This window comes from Thermobia domestica, chromosome 9 (genome assembly GCF_964235325.1).
Source record: "Thermobia domestica chromosome 9, izTheDome1.hap1.1, whole genome shotgun sequence".
In the NCBI taxonomy this organism is placed as follows: Eukaryota; Metazoa; Arthropoda; class Insecta; order Zygentoma; family Lepismatidae; genus Thermobia; species Thermobia domestica.
Window position 1 is genome coordinate 80818465 of NC_137462.1, and position 18109 is coordinate 80836573.

General features: G+C 36.2%; 1 protein-coding gene across 1 annotated transcript in view; it reads right to left on the reverse strand.

Annotated features, from left to right (window-relative positions):
- The window catches only part of LOC145694782 (uncharacterized), an 81371-nt gene that overhangs the window by 14460 nt on the left and 48802 nt on the right, over positions 1–18109 (reverse strand). The window contains exon 2 of the mRNA XM_081771415.1: positions 11806–11994. Coding sequence (XP_081627541.1) covers positions 11806–11994 — 189 coding nt within the window. The remainder of the gene's footprint in view (positions 1–11805; positions 11995–18109) is intronic.

Consider the following 18109-nt stretch of genomic DNA (forward strand, 5'->3'; position numbering starts at 1 on the left):
CCTGGGAGGAATGAAAGGGGCTGACATCAAAATTATAAAAAAAAGACCTACATTAGTGTCGAATCTATAATTTTGGAGGTCTCTTAGATAAAGAGTGGCACTTCCGATGCCATGTAAGTTAAGCCCTCATTAACACAATGAAGGAGTGTGTGAAATTTGTGACATGTAGAAATAATTGAAAATGACCAATGTTAGTATACAACCCATATCTTTCGAGGTCCCCAAGTTCATTGGGAGCAGTTCTGATGACCTTTAAGTTTAAGTTCAACTTCCAGTAGGAGTAAGATTCCCCAGCACATCTAATAAGGAGAGTCGAAGGGAGTAACATATACAATGATTCAAAACGACCGATATTAGTGTAGAGTTCATCGTTTCGTTATCACCGAGATAAATAGCAACACTTCTGAACGAACATGTCAGCCTGATTTTGAATTTACAACGGCAGCATCGAAGGCATTGCTCGCACAGCTCTATGTATGTTAATGTTCCTGTATAAATGAATATTCCAGCGTATTTCTGGAATGTCTGGGACAACCTTTACCAAACTTGGGGGACATATTACTTTCAATCTAAGAAGAAAATATTGTAGTAGTATTAAGTTACGGAAGTTGGGAGGTGTGACATGTAAAAATAATGTAAAACGACTGATCTTAGTGTTTTATCCATAATTTTCTCGGTCGTTGAGATGGATAGTGATGCACCCAATGGAGGTTACATCCAAATTCATCCCCATCTTCACAGGATGATGGCCTGGGAGAGCTAAAAATAAAATCTCAAAAATTACTTAAATATTTGTCTAATTCATAGTTTTCGGGGTGAGAAAGCGTTTCTAATAACTTTCGAAAGTAATTTGTACCCACTTCAAGATGGGCTTTTTAATAATATCAATTTCTCACCTTAAGAAGAAATTACCATTACAACTATGATATTAAGCCAACCTTCGCAATCGATGAAAAAATTATGTGGATGTATGTTTCGTCTTTTAAATGAAACAAGACATGTTAAAATCAAAGATGGAGTGGGTAAGTGGGTCGGTTGGTAAGTGGGTGAAATAGGTCAAGATTTGCGAGTGGGCCAGTGTATCGTGGGTCAAAAGGACGTGACCTACTGTGAAACACCACTCACCGTGACTCACACTGGCCCACCGGGTGGCCACCCTTTTAGTCCAAAGATATTTCGTCCAAAGAACATTTCGTCCAGAGACATTTAATCCAAAGACATTTGGTCCAAAGGACAATTCGTCCAAATGACATTTCGTTCAAAAGACAATTGGTCCAAAGGACATTTCGTCCAAAGGAGAATTGGTTCAAAGGACATTTCGTCCAAAATACAATTGGTCCAAAGGACATTTCGTCCAAAAGACAATTGGTCCAAAGGACATTTCGTCCAGGGATGTTTAGTTCAAAGCACATTTCGTCCAAAGAACATTTGGTCCGGTAACGCTTGGGAGTCAAGGGTTTGTTTCTATTAGAAGAGTAAAAGTGATTCATATAACATTATGACTCAGTAGCTTCTTATTTCTAAAGGAAATTTGAAATAGAGATTTATTCCGCAATTTTCATTTCGATAGAACAAATAATGCAGAGATATTCAGAAAAACGTAAACGCCTGAAAACAAGATGGCCGAACAACAGGAGTGAGGGAAAGGTTGCAGTGTGAAGTATGTTGCTGTAATAACTGCTGACATGACATCTAAAATTTTCATGTTGTGAATGAAATAGTTCTAAAATAAGCAACGGTAACTAAAATTAATGGAGTTTAAATTTGAGTAAGTTAAATATTAAGTATCCAAACCCTTGTGTTAGAAAAGTGAAAAATTGTGTGTCAAGTATCTTTGAAGAAATACTGAGAATAGAAAAATACACATGTGTGAAATATATTCTTAGTGTCCAAAAATAATACTCTTAAACAGTCACATTCTTGGCTGCAACATTGTGAAAAGTGATTGACAAATATAAGATGAAAGTTGGAACATTTCGTGTATAATATACGTATCTTTTCAGGTTAACCACAAGTCTGATTTCTATTCGTAGACTATTGATAGTGTGTAACTTCGGCAGACGTTTCTACATAATTAGTGAGTTGTATGACAAACCAGAATTGTTAACTTGTCTTGTATTTTTATTTCAGTGTTACTCCTTATGCAAATATAGGATATAGTTTTGCTTTCATATTAATTTTCTCGGTACAGCACAGTACATTTAAGATATCCATTGCAAAGTCTCAAACCAAATACAAGACCATGCGGAGGCAATGTTGTCCGCAAATGAAGAGGGAGTATGCTCTTCAAAGGGTTGTTTATCATTTTGGGAGGTGAATTCCTTAACCAACGAAGCTACAACTGTATTTCTGCGAAGCTAAAACTTTATTTTTGTAAAATTATTAATGAAAGCAAAGAAAGGTGACCATTTAGTTTTCAGGCGTTTACATTTTTTCTGAATATCTCAGCATATATTTGTTTTATCGAAAAGAAAATTGCGGAATAAATCTCTATTTCAAAATTTCCTTTAGAAATACGAAGCTACACAAGTAACACTTCCCAAGTGTAACACTCCAATTTTGGTAACAATTTGACAGGCAGATACTACACATAAAATAAATAAATACGTGTTTTTTATTTTCTTGGTAAAAAACTGTTTTAGGGGGCACAAGCCCCCACCCAAAATTTTGAAAGTTGTCAAATTTGTAGCAAAACGGACAGGGACACTTCAGAAACACGAAAGACCTTATTTTACATAGGGTCTCTAAAATGTCTACCTACAATTTCATTTGCTTTGGTCCACTACTTCCTGCGCTATTACGGTAATATTTACTTTTTTTCGGAGGAGGCTTAGGCCCCAACACTGTTTTTCCGCACAAATTAAAACACGTTTCGTTTATTGTTTTGCGAATAGTTCCTATACGAGGTTTCGTTGCAATTCTCCATACTCTTTAAGAACCACTGACGTATAATTATTTGCACTTTTGACATTTCGTAATCAACAGTTTAAAAGGTCCGTGATATACGCAACCGCTTTTTTTTATCAGGAAAATACGAAACCCAATTACCTTAATTTACGTCTATAATATCTGTGCACAGTTTCATTCAATTCTGTACACTTCTTCTTGCCTTTTAGGCCTCAAATTTTAAAATTTTGGGTGGGGGATTTTGTCCCTTAAAACCGTTTTCTTTCAGAAAATAAACTCGCATTCGTTTATTTTTTGCGTATTGTTCCTACACAATGTATCGTTCCAATTCTTCATGTCCTTTAAGCACTTCTGACATACTTTTATTAGCACTTTTGATACTTCACGATCAAAGTTTTGTAGTGGTCTGTGTCCCACCCAAACCTTTTTCTTTCTTTTTTTTTTTCAGGAAAATACGAAACCAGTATTCCCTCATTTTATGTCTACAATATATCTGCACAATTTCATTCACTTTGGTTCATTTCTTGTGACCTTTCGGGTCTCAAGTTTCAAACTTTTGGATAGGGGCTTTTGCCCCTAAAACCGTTCTTCCGCAGAAAATAAAAAACGTATTTATTTATTTTTTGCGTATTATCCCTACTCAAAGTTTCGTTGCAATTCTTCATGTTCTTTACACACATCTGACACATTGTTATAAGTACTTTTGATATTTCGTGATCAAAGGTTTGGAGGGGGTCTGTGCCCCACGTAACCATTTTTTCCAGGAAAATACGAAACACGTATTCCCTCATTTTAAGTCTGCAATATCTGTGCACAATTTCGTTCCCTTCGGTCCACTTTTTCTTGCCTTTCGGGCGTCAACATTCAAAATTTTGAGTAGAGCTTTTGCCCCTCCCTAAAACCACTTTTCCGCAGATAAAAGCACGTATTCGTTTATTTTATGTGTAGTATCTACCTGCCTATTTTTTTCAAAATTGGAGTGTTACACTTGGGAGGTATTACTTGTGAGTCGTAATGTTATATGCATCACTTTTACTCTTCTAATAGAAGCAAACCCTTGACCCTCAAGCGTTACCGGACCAAATGTTCTTTGGACGAAATGTGCTTTGAACTAAACATCCCTGGACGAAATGTCCCTTGGACCAATTGTCTTTTGGACGAAATGTCCTTTGGACCAAATATCTTTTGGACCAATTGTGTTTTGGACGAAATGTCCTTTGGACCAATTGTGTTTTGGACGAAATGTTCTTTGGACCAATTGTCTTTTGGACGAAATGTCCTTTGGACCAAATGTCTTTTGGACGAAATGTTCTTTGAACCAATTGTCTTTTGGACAAAATGTTCTTTGAACAAATTGCCCTTTGAACCAAATGTCCCTGGACCAAATGTGTTTGGACTAAATGTCTCAGGACGAAAATTCTTAGGACGAAATATCTTTGGACGAAACGACCCCCAACCACCCACCGTCCCATTCTGTTCAGTGCATTGTAGACAGCATCTTCTGAACACTTGTGAGCTTGTCTACGTTTTACTTTCAAGATCTCCATTTTTCTTATTTTTTTCATTTGTTTCTAATGAAAAAAAGTTCAGGCATTTTTGGATTTTGATATTTGCAATTGCAAGAGTGGCAATAGCAATAGGAGTTCAATTTTGAGATACAGCTTGTGAGCTTTTAGAGGAGCTAACTGCTGTAAAAAAAAAAAAATGAATCACCTGTAATATATGAATTATTATACCTAGTATAAAAAACTGAAAGTAACTATGTCTGCGTGATTGTCACGGGCAAATTGCAAAGTCAAATGAAATGACATTTGGTATATAATCAGGCCCCAATCCCAACTGGAAAGTTATCATACGCGTATCACTTTCATTATAACACATATCCTTAGTGGGGAGTAGGTGTCCGAATTTTTGCGAGAAACTGAGTATCTTACAAGCAGTTCAACTTAGAGAGCTGAAATTCAGTATATACCTTTTTATTAAAAATAAACAGAACGTGTCCTGGCATTTTTAAAAATGTGTTTTATGAGCGGGGGGGGGGAGGATTTTCTATATATTGGAAATTGGTAGTGGGTTGATTTGTAAAAATTATCGAAAACGATTGATATTAGTTGAGAACCCATTGAGGAATGAAAAGTACAGTCATTTGCATTTTATACCCACTGCTTTCTATTATAATAATTGCTGAAGCTGGTGTTTAATATATGAATCGTTTAGAGCATAAGGCAATCAAACCATAAAGTTGTGAGAAAAATGGACATAACATTTGTATTCCAAGCTTAATTTCATGAGCATTTTAAATTAGTACGGCATGCTTAATTATATGGAAAACTAGTTTTTCTTTCTCTTTTTCTTACGTTGGTCTACTTTACAGGCACGTAGCCAGAATTTCGTAATAGGGGGGGTCCGTGACAAATTACTGCGGTTATCATACCAGGGGTTCGATCATTCTAAACTATTTTACTGCAAAGATATATTGGTTCGTTTAGCTAGGATTTCGTAATGTGGGGACGGGGGGAAGCATGACATGAAATAGTCTGGTTACACACCAGGGGCTCGATCAATCTAAACTATTTTACTGGCAACATACCCATATTGGTTTGTTAGGACTATTAAATTACGATATGTTAGTAAGTATTTTAATAAAGAACTATGAAGAATCTCGAGTAAAAGCATATAAAAAGTATTGAAAAATCAATCTTTTTAAGTTCTCCTGAGAGACTACCTGATCGAATCGATTTATCGATCGTCATTTGTAGTCCATAGGATTACCATGGAGCTAGATGAAATTCGGAATGCTCCGTTATAATAATATCCAATTTCAACTTAACCGTCCCCCCAGTTTCCTCCACACAAAGCTCCTCATAAGAAAGAGTAACCAAACGCTTGCTGTAACTTTATATTTTTAACGCTGATTCTTCTTTTTTCAAGTTTCTTTTTATTTCGTCCTTCCTTAATTTTTTACATTTTTGGTTCCGAAGGGGGGGGGGGGGTCCGGACCCCCCGGACCCACCCCTTGGCTACGTGCCTGTACTTTATCTTCATTTGATACTTTCAAATTTCATCCTGTTTTCTACTGAAACGTATATGTAAGCCAAGAAAGAAATAATTATATATGATAAATGTAAATTCATCTTAATTTGGAAGATGAGAAACACTTTACCATTGTATATCGTAAAGGTCAGATCCACCGGTATTGTAACAGAGCGGTGCTTGAGCGATTGACGGTAGGAATTCAAACTCCGATAAGTGAAAATTTCACAGTCTTGTTTTTTTCAAGTGTAACCTCTTTAGTCAGTGGAGAGAAGGACGTGGATCATGGGTCAGAGTTGATTACGTTGGTGGGTCGGAGTTGGTCACAATGGTTCAGAGTGGTTCATAGTTGGTGGTGGGCCCATTCTGTATTCTGCCATTAATTTCATAATTAGCAATCACCCTGTCCTTTAGCTTAAAGACACAATCGTGGAACGTAGAATTTAATATTAGTGATGTAATAAACCCATAATGGGTCGTTTCTTGTTTTACCTTGGTGCATTATACTTTTGCAATGGTAAGACAAGTGTTTACCTCTTCTGGATAGTTTCATAGTTTCACATTTGTAGAGGTGGTCACGGAGTTTTCAATGAAGGATTTATTACCATCTTGAACGCTCGCTATTTTGCACAAGTTAGCATAAAGACTAAAGACTCTTACCATTTTTTTTAATATAAATTTTAGTAATACTTTTAAATGGCATACTACTTGATTCCCCTTGCCATTTTCAAATTTTTAGTTGCACCCCTCCTGAGACCCTCCGGTGAACCTTGGGGCAAATCTTTTTCCTGGGCACGGGGTACCTTTGAAATTATAAAATACATGTTTTCCGGTGTTGACATCTGTTTCATGGTTTCAGACTTTTATTAGTGTCAACGGGCTTCATGGATACCATGCTTCTTTATTCTCTTAGTTTTCAGATACAAGCTCCCATGCCGTAAGCGTCAGTGGACCACCGATGCGCAACTGGCGACTTTTCGCCAAAAGTTGGTGATTCTGCCGGTACGATCAGTGGTGGACCCATTTCGGTTTTGAAAATTATACCACCAGCGGCAGAGACTCGACGAAACGCCAACGAACCACAAAATTTCTCCCCCAAAATATGTTAAATCGCCCATATGCTTGATTTGTTTATATTCAGGTGAGTGTAAAAAACACTAGGGAAAAAAAGCAAGTATCCCAAGGTGGGCGCGAACCTTCAACCTTAAGTTTACTTGCCGCATATTCTTCTGACTTCGCCACGGAAACGATGAAGAAAATCTCGCTTGTAGAAGGATAAATTATTGAGGTCTTAATTTAGCCAATCAAACAAATCCCTCTATTTAGAGTTCTGTGAGATGGTACTGTGAACCGTTTCGAGATTTATTGCTTTCTGGTGGGGTACTATCTATGTGCAAAATTTGAGAAAATCGCCGACGCGCACCTTCGGAGACTCTTCTTTTTAGTGCAATGTTGACCAAAGATGGTGTGGGGCAATGAAACCTGGATCCACAATATACTGCCCCACCACACATCGTGACCCACAATGACCCAACGTGACCCATTCACGAACCATGACCCACTCTGACCCACCACTAACTATAAACAACTCTGAACCATTGTGACCTACTCCGACCCACTAAAATACATCGTCATTAAATTTGATCCATTATCCACGCCATCCTCTCTACTGACTTAAGAGGTTATATTTGTAATAAACCAATTTTTTCCAGTAGTTAGCTCCTCTAAAATCTCATAGCCTAGTAAGTCCTATTGCCATTGTTACAACTGGAAATATCAAAATCCAAAAGAGCCTGGAATTCTTTTTTCATGAAATGAAACCAAATGAAGTAAAGAAGAAAAATGGAGGTCTTAAAAGTAAAACGTAGACAAACTTGCCACTGTTCAGAAAATGCTATCTAGAAGGCACTGAGCAGAATGGGTTGGTGGGTCAATGGGTCAGTGTGAGTCACAGTGATGGTGTTTCGCAGTGGGTCACGCCTTGTTGACCTACGATCCACTGACCCACTCACAAATCTTGACCCATTTGACCCACCGATCAACTCAATCTCTGATTTTACATTTAGTATATCATTTAAAAGACGAAACATACATCTACACATTTTTTTCTTGATTGCGAAGGCTAGCTTGATACATATACTAGTTGAGATGGTAATTTCTTCTTAAGGTAAGAAATTGATACGATTAAAGAGCCCATCTTGAAGTGGTTACCAACTACATTCCAAAGTTCTTAGAAACGCTTTCGGACCCCAGAAAACTATTACTTCGACAAATATTTAAGTAAGTTTTTACATTTTATTAATCATATCTCCAAGCCCCTCATCCTGTAAAGACGGGGATGAATTTGGATATAACGCCATTGAGTGCCTCACTACTCATCTCAACGACCCAGAAAATAATGAATAACACTCTACAATCAGTCATTTTACACTATTTTTACATGTCACTCCTCCCAACTTCCATCCCTTGAGGTATCTGAATTCCACAATATTTTTTTTCTTAGATTGAAAGTAATATGTCTCCTATGTAAGGTAAAAGTTGCTCCAGACATTCCGGAGTTTCGCTGGAATATACACGTATACATACATCAAAACATTTAGAGCTGTGTGAGCAATGCTTTCGATGTTGCTCCTGTAAATTCAAAATCCAGGTGGCATAGTCGCTCATACAAAACGTGGCATTAAATGACATTGTGTTTGTAATAGTGTCACGAACTCAAACTATGGATTTGACACTAATCTCAGTCACTTGATCCATTTTATTTTTCATCCTTTATCGCCCGCCATAATAATGGGTTTTGAATCGATTGAATTGAATTTGAGTTTAACGTTCCGTCAGCAGTGAGGCTATATGAGACGTAGACCTACTAATTAACGTAGAATCCGAACTACATGAGTTCTCGCTGGGGGCCAAATCTGGGTCTCCCACGCCGAAAGCGTGTACGCTATACGCTTAACCCCAAAGGAGCTTTACGATGAGAGTTAAATTTGGAGTTTAACGCTTTCGGAGTTGTAATTATTAATACCTGGAACAACTGTGGATTCGACACTAATATCAATCGTTTTTACTTTATATATATCTCCCTCCAACTCCCAATAGCTTACCCCGAGAGTACTTTTTAGACTATAAGCACTATATGTAGGAAGTTTGTTTACATGATGGAACATACACACAATATATATATATATATATATATATATATATATATATATATATATATATATATATATATATATATATATATAAGATTCGGAGAGAAAGGGACCACAACCATATACAAAAGCCTTGCAGATTATTGAACTGAAATCCTTTGGAAAGAAATCCTATTCTGCCTTCTTTCTGGAGTATAAATAAGTCTCTTAGACATGACTTCGTGTTCGTAAATTTCCTGTTTACATGCTTTTGGGGATCGGGAGTTTTGTGTCTGTAACGAAGATTGGAGTTTGTATAATAATTTCTGTTTATACCCGAATAGTCTCTTTACCTTTCAGAAAGCGTAAACCACTTGCTGTAATTAGAAAATTCAGAAGTAACTTCCGATGACAAATAGCTGCAAATAAATACACTACATAATTTATTCATTGCGATGATATTATTTTCTTAATTTGTATTTAACATTCACATATATCATAGAATGCCAACGTACTGTGAACACCTGTTATATTTTAAACATAATAATCACTATGTTCTGCAATGATTATATGTTATATATATATATACAAATGACGTATTTTAATGTAATTATTTTATATAATTTTTCATGCATTGCGGAAAATAGAATTTCATAAAAAACGTTGACTCAGATGGGAATCGAACCCTCAACCTTAAGATTTGAAATCCAACAGCGTACCAATGAGCTAACACAAGCGCTCTGCGAAGACTACTTCTAGTGATATATAGCTGTATTTAAGATAATAACTACATTCATATCCACTGCAAACGCTGTTTTGTTCTACTTTGACTTTTATTTTAGTACTTAGGAGAGAATAATGTTCTATGTCTTAACTTTCACCATTCTTTTACATATGGAAAGATTCGTTTACGTATCTAAATATTCCATTAAGTATGGAGAGCAAAATGACAAACAAGCATGAGCTGACATTAATACAAAATTTCGAAATATTGTATCATTAAGTATTTCAATCAATGTTGCTTTTTTATATAGAATTGGTAACAAGTCTTATTATATTTAAAAGAAGAAAAACACATCTGCAAGATTTTTCCCGATTGCAAAGGCTGGCTTCGAGGTTCGAACCTGGTTTACTTTTTTCCGAAGATACCCGAAGTTGGACTTAGAAAATTTTTGCCTCGAAACACCAATAAAGAATGCGCTCAACCTTTTTGAGACAAGGTGTACCATCACCACCCACATCACTTTGGAAAAATCACAGGTTGTTGAAATTTACTAGTACTTCCGGTTTCATACTTATTTCGAAAGAGCGAAGACGACAAGAGATTTCGAAAACCTGTTTTCTTTCTTTCTTTCTTTTCTTTTCTTTTCTTTTTTTGACAGCGTCCTAAGAATGTTTTGTCTCGACTTTCATCTATCTGTTGAAACCGGAAGTGATGAAAATCAGCGATTTTTCTGTCACAACACTGATTGCATAATGGATAAAACGAAGATGAATAGCGACAACCAATTTTATATATTATACAGGGTGTTTCAAAACAACAGCGACAAGATTTGGGAGGTGATTCCTGACACCAAGACAAGACAAAAAGCATAGACCAACCTGGGGGTACAAATGCTTCCTTTCGGAGTTATAGGCTGACGAAAACATGAGAAAATGAATTTTAAAGGTCAATACCTCAAAAACTATGGGACCTACCGCAGTCGGGTCAAAACTTTACTTAGGAACTAATATGTGCGCTATCCAAATACATGTTTCAGAATACTAAGTACTCACGAGACAATTTTTATAGAGGGAGTTTGGCTACGGGTATATAATTTGAAGTACTCACAGACTATCTCTATAAAAAGTGCTGTGGAAGTACTGCAGGATTCTGACGGATGTAGTAACGCTAAAATATCTCCTACTTGTGATTTTATTTCTATGTTGCAACAGAAAGTGATAGATATCAGTTAACATTTCCGGTTTCAATGTTAAGCTCTACAAAGTCAAAACAGTAAGAGATATCAAGTAATGGCTCTTGAATATGGATTCAACGTTCGAGGAATAAATTCTATCTTACGGTTAGACCTTATTCCTCCATTGCAACCAGAAATTATAAATGTACTATTTCAAGTTTGAATACATGGATTCCCATAGTTTGAAAGTCTCGTGTAGTTTCATACTGTAAAACGAAACTCACTCGTTTACATTATTATTATTATTATTATTATTATTATTATTATTATTATTATTATTATTATTATTATTATTATTATTATTATTATTATTATAGTTGTATACAAGCAAAACTCGATTTTTGGTCACCAACTGACAGAAAGAAAATGCGAGAAACTAAACTGAACCCAGCAGTAGTTAAATATTAAAATTTGAATGGGCTGCACATCATGTGTATACGAACCGGTGAAAAAGTGGACATAATCAAAAATCAATTTTTTTTCTTACCTTGTAGAATATAGTTTATGAAAATACAAACCTCTTGACATCTCTAAATCTTTTTTTTTTTTTTTTCTCATTCAATAGAATTTGTCCACTTCTATGGTCTGTATCTCAAATAAAAATACATATACTAACTAACTTTGAGAACTCCATAAAAGAAATAATCGTACTTTTACAAAAATCTGTGTAAAAATAGAAATAATTAATAAAAGGAACATTATGTTCTGAAAATTAAATACTTTTTTACTTGGTACAATTTTCATGAAGCCCCTATTGACACAAGATGCATACTAACCTGGAATTGGTGTTATGTTCGTCTGCGGCAGAATTTTCCTTTCACTTGTGATAATTTCTACGCAATCGAGTGGCTTCTTCTCTACTTTGATTCTTGCATTATCTTCTCGTTTTTTATTATTTTTACAATCTTCTGGTTCTAGGACTTTCTTCATTATATCATAATAGGGCCAAGATGCATCTGGACAACCTGCGAATGTAAAGCATTCTAGCATATATTGCATGTTGCATGATTGACATTCTTTTTCGAATATTTCAGCTCTTAAGAGCCTGACATGCTAAAAATAATACAAAATTTACCATTTTTCTTTTGCTTGTTTTTTTATAAGTGAAAGGAGATAATGAAATGCACCTTACCACAATCATAGATAATGTTATTCTACAACAGAAAATATGAACTGAAGAATTTTCAGGTTTGCCATCCATAGAAATTACAGTGTTGCCAGAATAAATTTCCCTCAAAACTGAAGTTAAGGCGGCGACTAGAGGAACAAACTCAACTGCACTTGATTACGTATCATGTTGTTTTGAAATTTTATAAACTACTTTTTTAAATAACATTATTTTTCATTTTAATAACTGTATGTTAAAAAAAAATACAATTATTATTTAAAATCCCAAATTTCTTATAGATCCAAATTTCTGGTCTATAAGAAAAGGTTTCAAAACAGTTATTGACTAATTTAATAGCAATTTGTAGATAATACCTGGCTCACTTTTTTACATTTCTGATAAAGGGTGTCCCATTAAAAAAAACGCAAATTTTGAAACGCTCGCAAAGTTACGAGTAAGTTGGCAACACTATTCTAACATGTTGGCAGCACTGAGCGTTACACGATTTTCATCCGTTGTCTTTGTAGATAACAGTCAACGAGCTTTACACTGACCGAAAATTCCACGGAGTTTGCGAACAGTCTCTGCACAATACTCACCAGACGGTAATAAGTTTTCACTATGACAACACGCTGTTCAGTTGTGAAGCACTCCATTCGTACTCGCATTACAAAAAAACAGATGACGGTCATGCACTATTTGGTGCTCCATGACTAACTAACCACAAAGACAACATATGAAAATCGTGCAACGTTCAATGTTGCCAACTTAATAAAATAGAAATGGCGGGCATTTCAAAAGTTACGCTCTTTATGGGACATCCTTTATTTCTCATTGGTTTAAATATTTACTCATTAAAGTTCGAAAAAGTGGAAATGATCGTAACTAAGAGTCTTAATACTAGCGTCAGAAATAATCAAACTTTGTGTTGTGCGTTTTGAAGAGAATAGTGTATAATTACCGCACACCTTAGAAAAGAATTGTAACAAATTAGTAGTAACGCCAACTTCCTAGTTGTACAAGTTTTCCGATTCCCTTGATATCAGCAAAGAAAAGGAGTGTCGGTTATAGTCAGTTTGTAGACAGGTTACTATTAAGTAAAACCACATGATGTTGACCATGTAATCCAGAGATGAGCAATTTTCGTAACATTCATTTACCCTCAGTCTCACTGAATTCTTCCACACTCACGCACCCTCCCGTTGAATAATATTGATCTCATCATCCTCACTTCTCCTCATCCTCACTCGATTCTATCACACTCGCACTCTTCGTCCTCACTCTTTGTCTCAAGAAATATTGATGTCCTCACTCACACTTATTCTGACTCAACTTCCTCAAACTCACTCGCCCTCTTCCTCAAATAATAATAAATGGAAATGAGGGTGAGGGTGGACGTTATGAGGACAAAATGAGTGCTAATCTCTTGCAAGAGATGAGGGGAGGATTTGCCTAACCTGTACTAAATTTATACTAAATCGCTTTCACCCTAAAACAATAGTGATGTCCGCATCAGACACCTCACATTCACCCTCTAAAATTATTGATACCTAACCTTCAAATAATATCGATGCTCTCACCCTCACTTAGTCTCATCATCATGTACCGAAATAGGGGTTGTCTTTATGAAGATAAAATGAGTGAGGTGGTCTTTATGAGGATAAAATGAGTCAGGTGGTCTTTGTGAGGATAAAATGAGTAAGGGTACCCAACTCTGGTGCAGCCATCATACAGGGTTTGTCCGGGAAGTAATAGGACTGATTTTATTCCCGGGAAGTAATAGGACTGAAGTAATAGGACTGATGACTGTACATCGGAGCGTGCGCGCACCGACTAGATCCGGTAGAGGGCGTTCCTAGCTAACGAACGAGCAGCTGGTCAGTTGTCTCCGAGCACACGGAGAGTCAGGACAGGCTTTTTCGCGCGACGTGTTTCTGTGAGTGGTGCAAGCCGAAAATGCAGCGTTCGTTAGAGCAGAGGTACGCGATTAAATTCTATGTTAAACTCGGTAAATCTGCGACAGAGACGTTTGATATGATCAAGCAGGCTTACCCAGATGATGCTTTAGCAAGAAGTGGTGTGTTTCGGTGGCACAAGGCCTTTTCGGAGGGCCGGGAAGAGGTCGCCGATGAAGACCGTCGACTTCGACAAACACCGACAATGTGACTCGTGTGCGCGAAGTTTTGAACTCAGACCGTCGACTAAGTATTCGTTTAATTGCCCAGATGTTAAATTTACCAAAAACTGTGGTTCATGAAATTGTGACGGAGCATTTGAACATGCGCAAAGTGTGCGCGAAGATTGTCTCAAAAGTGCTCACTGACGACCAGAAATTGCGGCGAGTGGAATTGTGGCAAGAAAATTTGAACATGTGTGAAAGTGACTCCCAATTTTTGAATAACGTAATCACAGGTGACGAATCATGGATCTTTGAGTATGATCCCGAGACAAAGAGGCAATCTTCCGAGTGGCACACCTCTCCTCGCCCAAAAAAGGGAAGAATGAGCAAATCCAAAGTGAAAACGATGCTCATTGTCTTTTTTGACATCAATTCATCGTTCACCATGAATTTGTTCCTCCTGAACAAACCGTCAACGCCAACTTTTACGCGGAAATGCTCAAGAGACTCAAACGAAGGGTCAATCGGGTCCGACCAGACATCGGAGCCGACTGGAAGCTGCACAACGACAACGCCCCGGCTCACACCGCCTTTCTTGTGAACAGCTACCTGACCAAGGCCGGCATCCCAACGCTTCCGCAGCCGCCCTACAGCCCAGATGTGCCCCCCCCGGAGTTCTTTTTGTTTCCTCGCCTGAAACGCCCGATAAAAGGCAAGCATTTTGAGACGACAGAGGGGATTCAAGCAGCTTGCACCGCGGCTCTCAAGGCTATTCCGGAGAATGACTTCCGTGACGCCTTCAATGCTTGGAAATCGCGCTGGCAGCGCTGCATCGACGCAGAAGGAGCCTATTTTGAAAGTTTTTAAAGAATTGTAACGATTGGCTCAATATTTTTTTTTAAATCGACTCAGTCCTATTACTTTCCGGACAAACCCTGTACATTGTTGTGGGGACTATGGGGAACCTGTTAACCCTGCTCAACTCGTGATATTCTGACCCAATGGCGTATGCAGAAGCTCGTCAAGGAGACGGTTCAAGCTCCCAATTTCATAAAATCTCAGATGTTTGTATAATTACATATCTTAATACGGTTAACGTTTATTTCTTCTTAACACCCTGTATGTTGATCAGGGGAGGTTATATCTTCGAACCCCTACCCCTTTCGTACGCCACTGTTTTGATCTTTGGTCGGCTTTAGACCTTGGCATCTTTGTGTTAGACAGTTAAAAAAAAAAATACACTCTCAACATCGTTCGACATAATACATGAAAATGTATCATACCCTTTTACTCTTTGCATCGATTACAATAAGAAATGACCAAATTGTCATGGTGTCGTCACCATATTTCGTAAGTACATATAGGCCTACTTAATATTTGACACACTTGAAAAGATTAAGTGAGCACAGTAGCTCAGTGGTATCAAACTGAAAGGGAAGAAGAATAATTATGAAAACATTTCATCTAGATATTCAAAAATATTATTAAATATTTTCGGAGGGTGCCCGGAAATACTGGGCTAATACAGACTACTTATTCTCATATAGAGTTTGTACTAAGAGAAGTAAACCACCATCCCGCCACAAAAATTAGCCCTCAAACCTAAAACATTGAGCACACCTGCTATAGTAAGGATAGTATAATATTTAATATAATAGACATTAAATACTATAGTATGTGAATAATCAAATTCAGTATGTTTCCATGTGTATTTCGAAGAACTGAACCCTCTTCAAAATTCCCTGCATATCCACGTTGCATACGGCCGTGTACGCCATATATTACTATAGTAGGATTATGGCTACTTTTAGAAAAAAATTCAAACAAAAATTTATTATTATTATTTATGTAGAAAACAACTTCATATTTAAGACGAGAATATATTATATTTCCAAATACACGTAGTTGATACGAAGATTTACTGTATTTTTCCTAACACATTAGGAAGCGCACAGACACACACATATATATACGAGTATATACATCTAAAAATAGCCGACACTAATGCTGATGTTTTGATTCACTTACCTCGCAAGACGGTTGCTACCTACCTACAGGAAACTTGACTAAAAATAGAATTTTCGCCCAACATTTTTTTTTTCTAAACCAATAAGAAAAATTTAATCAATCTACAGCCAACTCTCTGTTGGTAAACTACATTACTTAAAATAAAATCTCACATATCAACAGACTCTAAGCTTGATTTACATTATCATTTTATTTTTAGGGTTTATATATATATATATATATATATATATATATATATATATATATATATATATATATACCAGTCATTTTAGTAAACTTGTTTTACACATAAACTTGTTCTGAGTTGTTTTTCGAAGAGCTAGAAGATTTCGAACATGAATCAAATCATACGAGTAGAAAATTTAATAATAATAATAATAATAATAATAATAATAATAATAATAATAATCACAGAAATTTTGCAATTACTGGCAAATATAAGTGCCGGTGCGAAGAAAACATTTGGGGATTCAGCTATTCCGAAGTTTTATGGCATATTAATTTATGATAATTTCTTCAAATATAAATTCAGGAGGGCTCAGCCATTCGAAAGTTTTATCGTATAATGGTTTCGGCTAATTTCTCCAAATATAAGTTTTGGAGGCTTCAGTTCTTCCAAAGGTTAGTCGCATAATAGTTTCCGCTCATTTCTCCAAATATTACTTCTAGAGGCCTCAGTCATTCCAAAGGTTTATTGCATAATAGTTTCCGCTCATTTTTCCAAATATTAATCCTGGAAGCCTCAGTCATTCTAAAGTTTTATCGCATAATAGTTTCCGCGAATTTCTTCAAAATATAAGTTCAGAGGAACTCAGTTATTGCAAAGTTTTATTGCATAATACTTTTCGTTAATTTCTTCAAATCTAAACTGAGAAGAGACCAATTGAGGAGCGTTTTTTTCTAAACTCGATAGAGCACAAAACATCTTTCTGACAGGAGTTGCGTTTTCATTATTATTGTGCATAACCTCATCGAGTTCTGACAGAACGTTCATGATTTAGTATTCTACACTGCACATTTCGATATTTGCCAATTTTGATTTCACAGCTTGATTGGTAGCATAAAAAGCATATATATATATATATATATATATATATATATATATATATATATATATATATATATATATATATATATATATATATATATATATATATCCGTTTCTCAAAATTTATCTATCGAGTTTTGAAAAAAAAAAACTTGTCAATTATTCCAAAGGTTTATTGCATAATAGTTAATTTATTTCTTCAAATATAAATTCAGGGTGGTTTAGTTATTCCAAAGTTTAATCGCATAACAGAGGGGAATAGGAAACGTGTAAAAATAATCTAAATTACCTATATCAGTAACGAATCCATAATTTTTGGGGTCGCTAAGCTAAAAGATGACAATCCAGATTACACTTAAGCTCAACTTTAGGCAAGAACGGACATGTGAGCTGAACTGGGGATTTACAGGGCAACATTGAAATAGAAACAAGAGTGCAAAGAAATATCGAACGTACTAAAGAGCAAGGTTTTTCAAGTGTCACACTCCGATTTGCTTGAAATTCCTGGAGTGAATAAAGGAATCAAAAGTAGGACATACGTGTTTTTTTATATCGGCCAACAAGGGGGATGAAGGGGATAAACACCCCCTAAAGTGCGAACATACGGCAATATGACACTTTCAGCAAAGCCATAACTAGCAACGCACAATGGGAATTTGCTTAAAACTCCTGGAGTGAATAAAGGAATCAAAAGTAGGACATACGTGTTTTACACACACACACACACACATATATATATATATATATAGATAGATAGATAGATAGATAGATATCTTG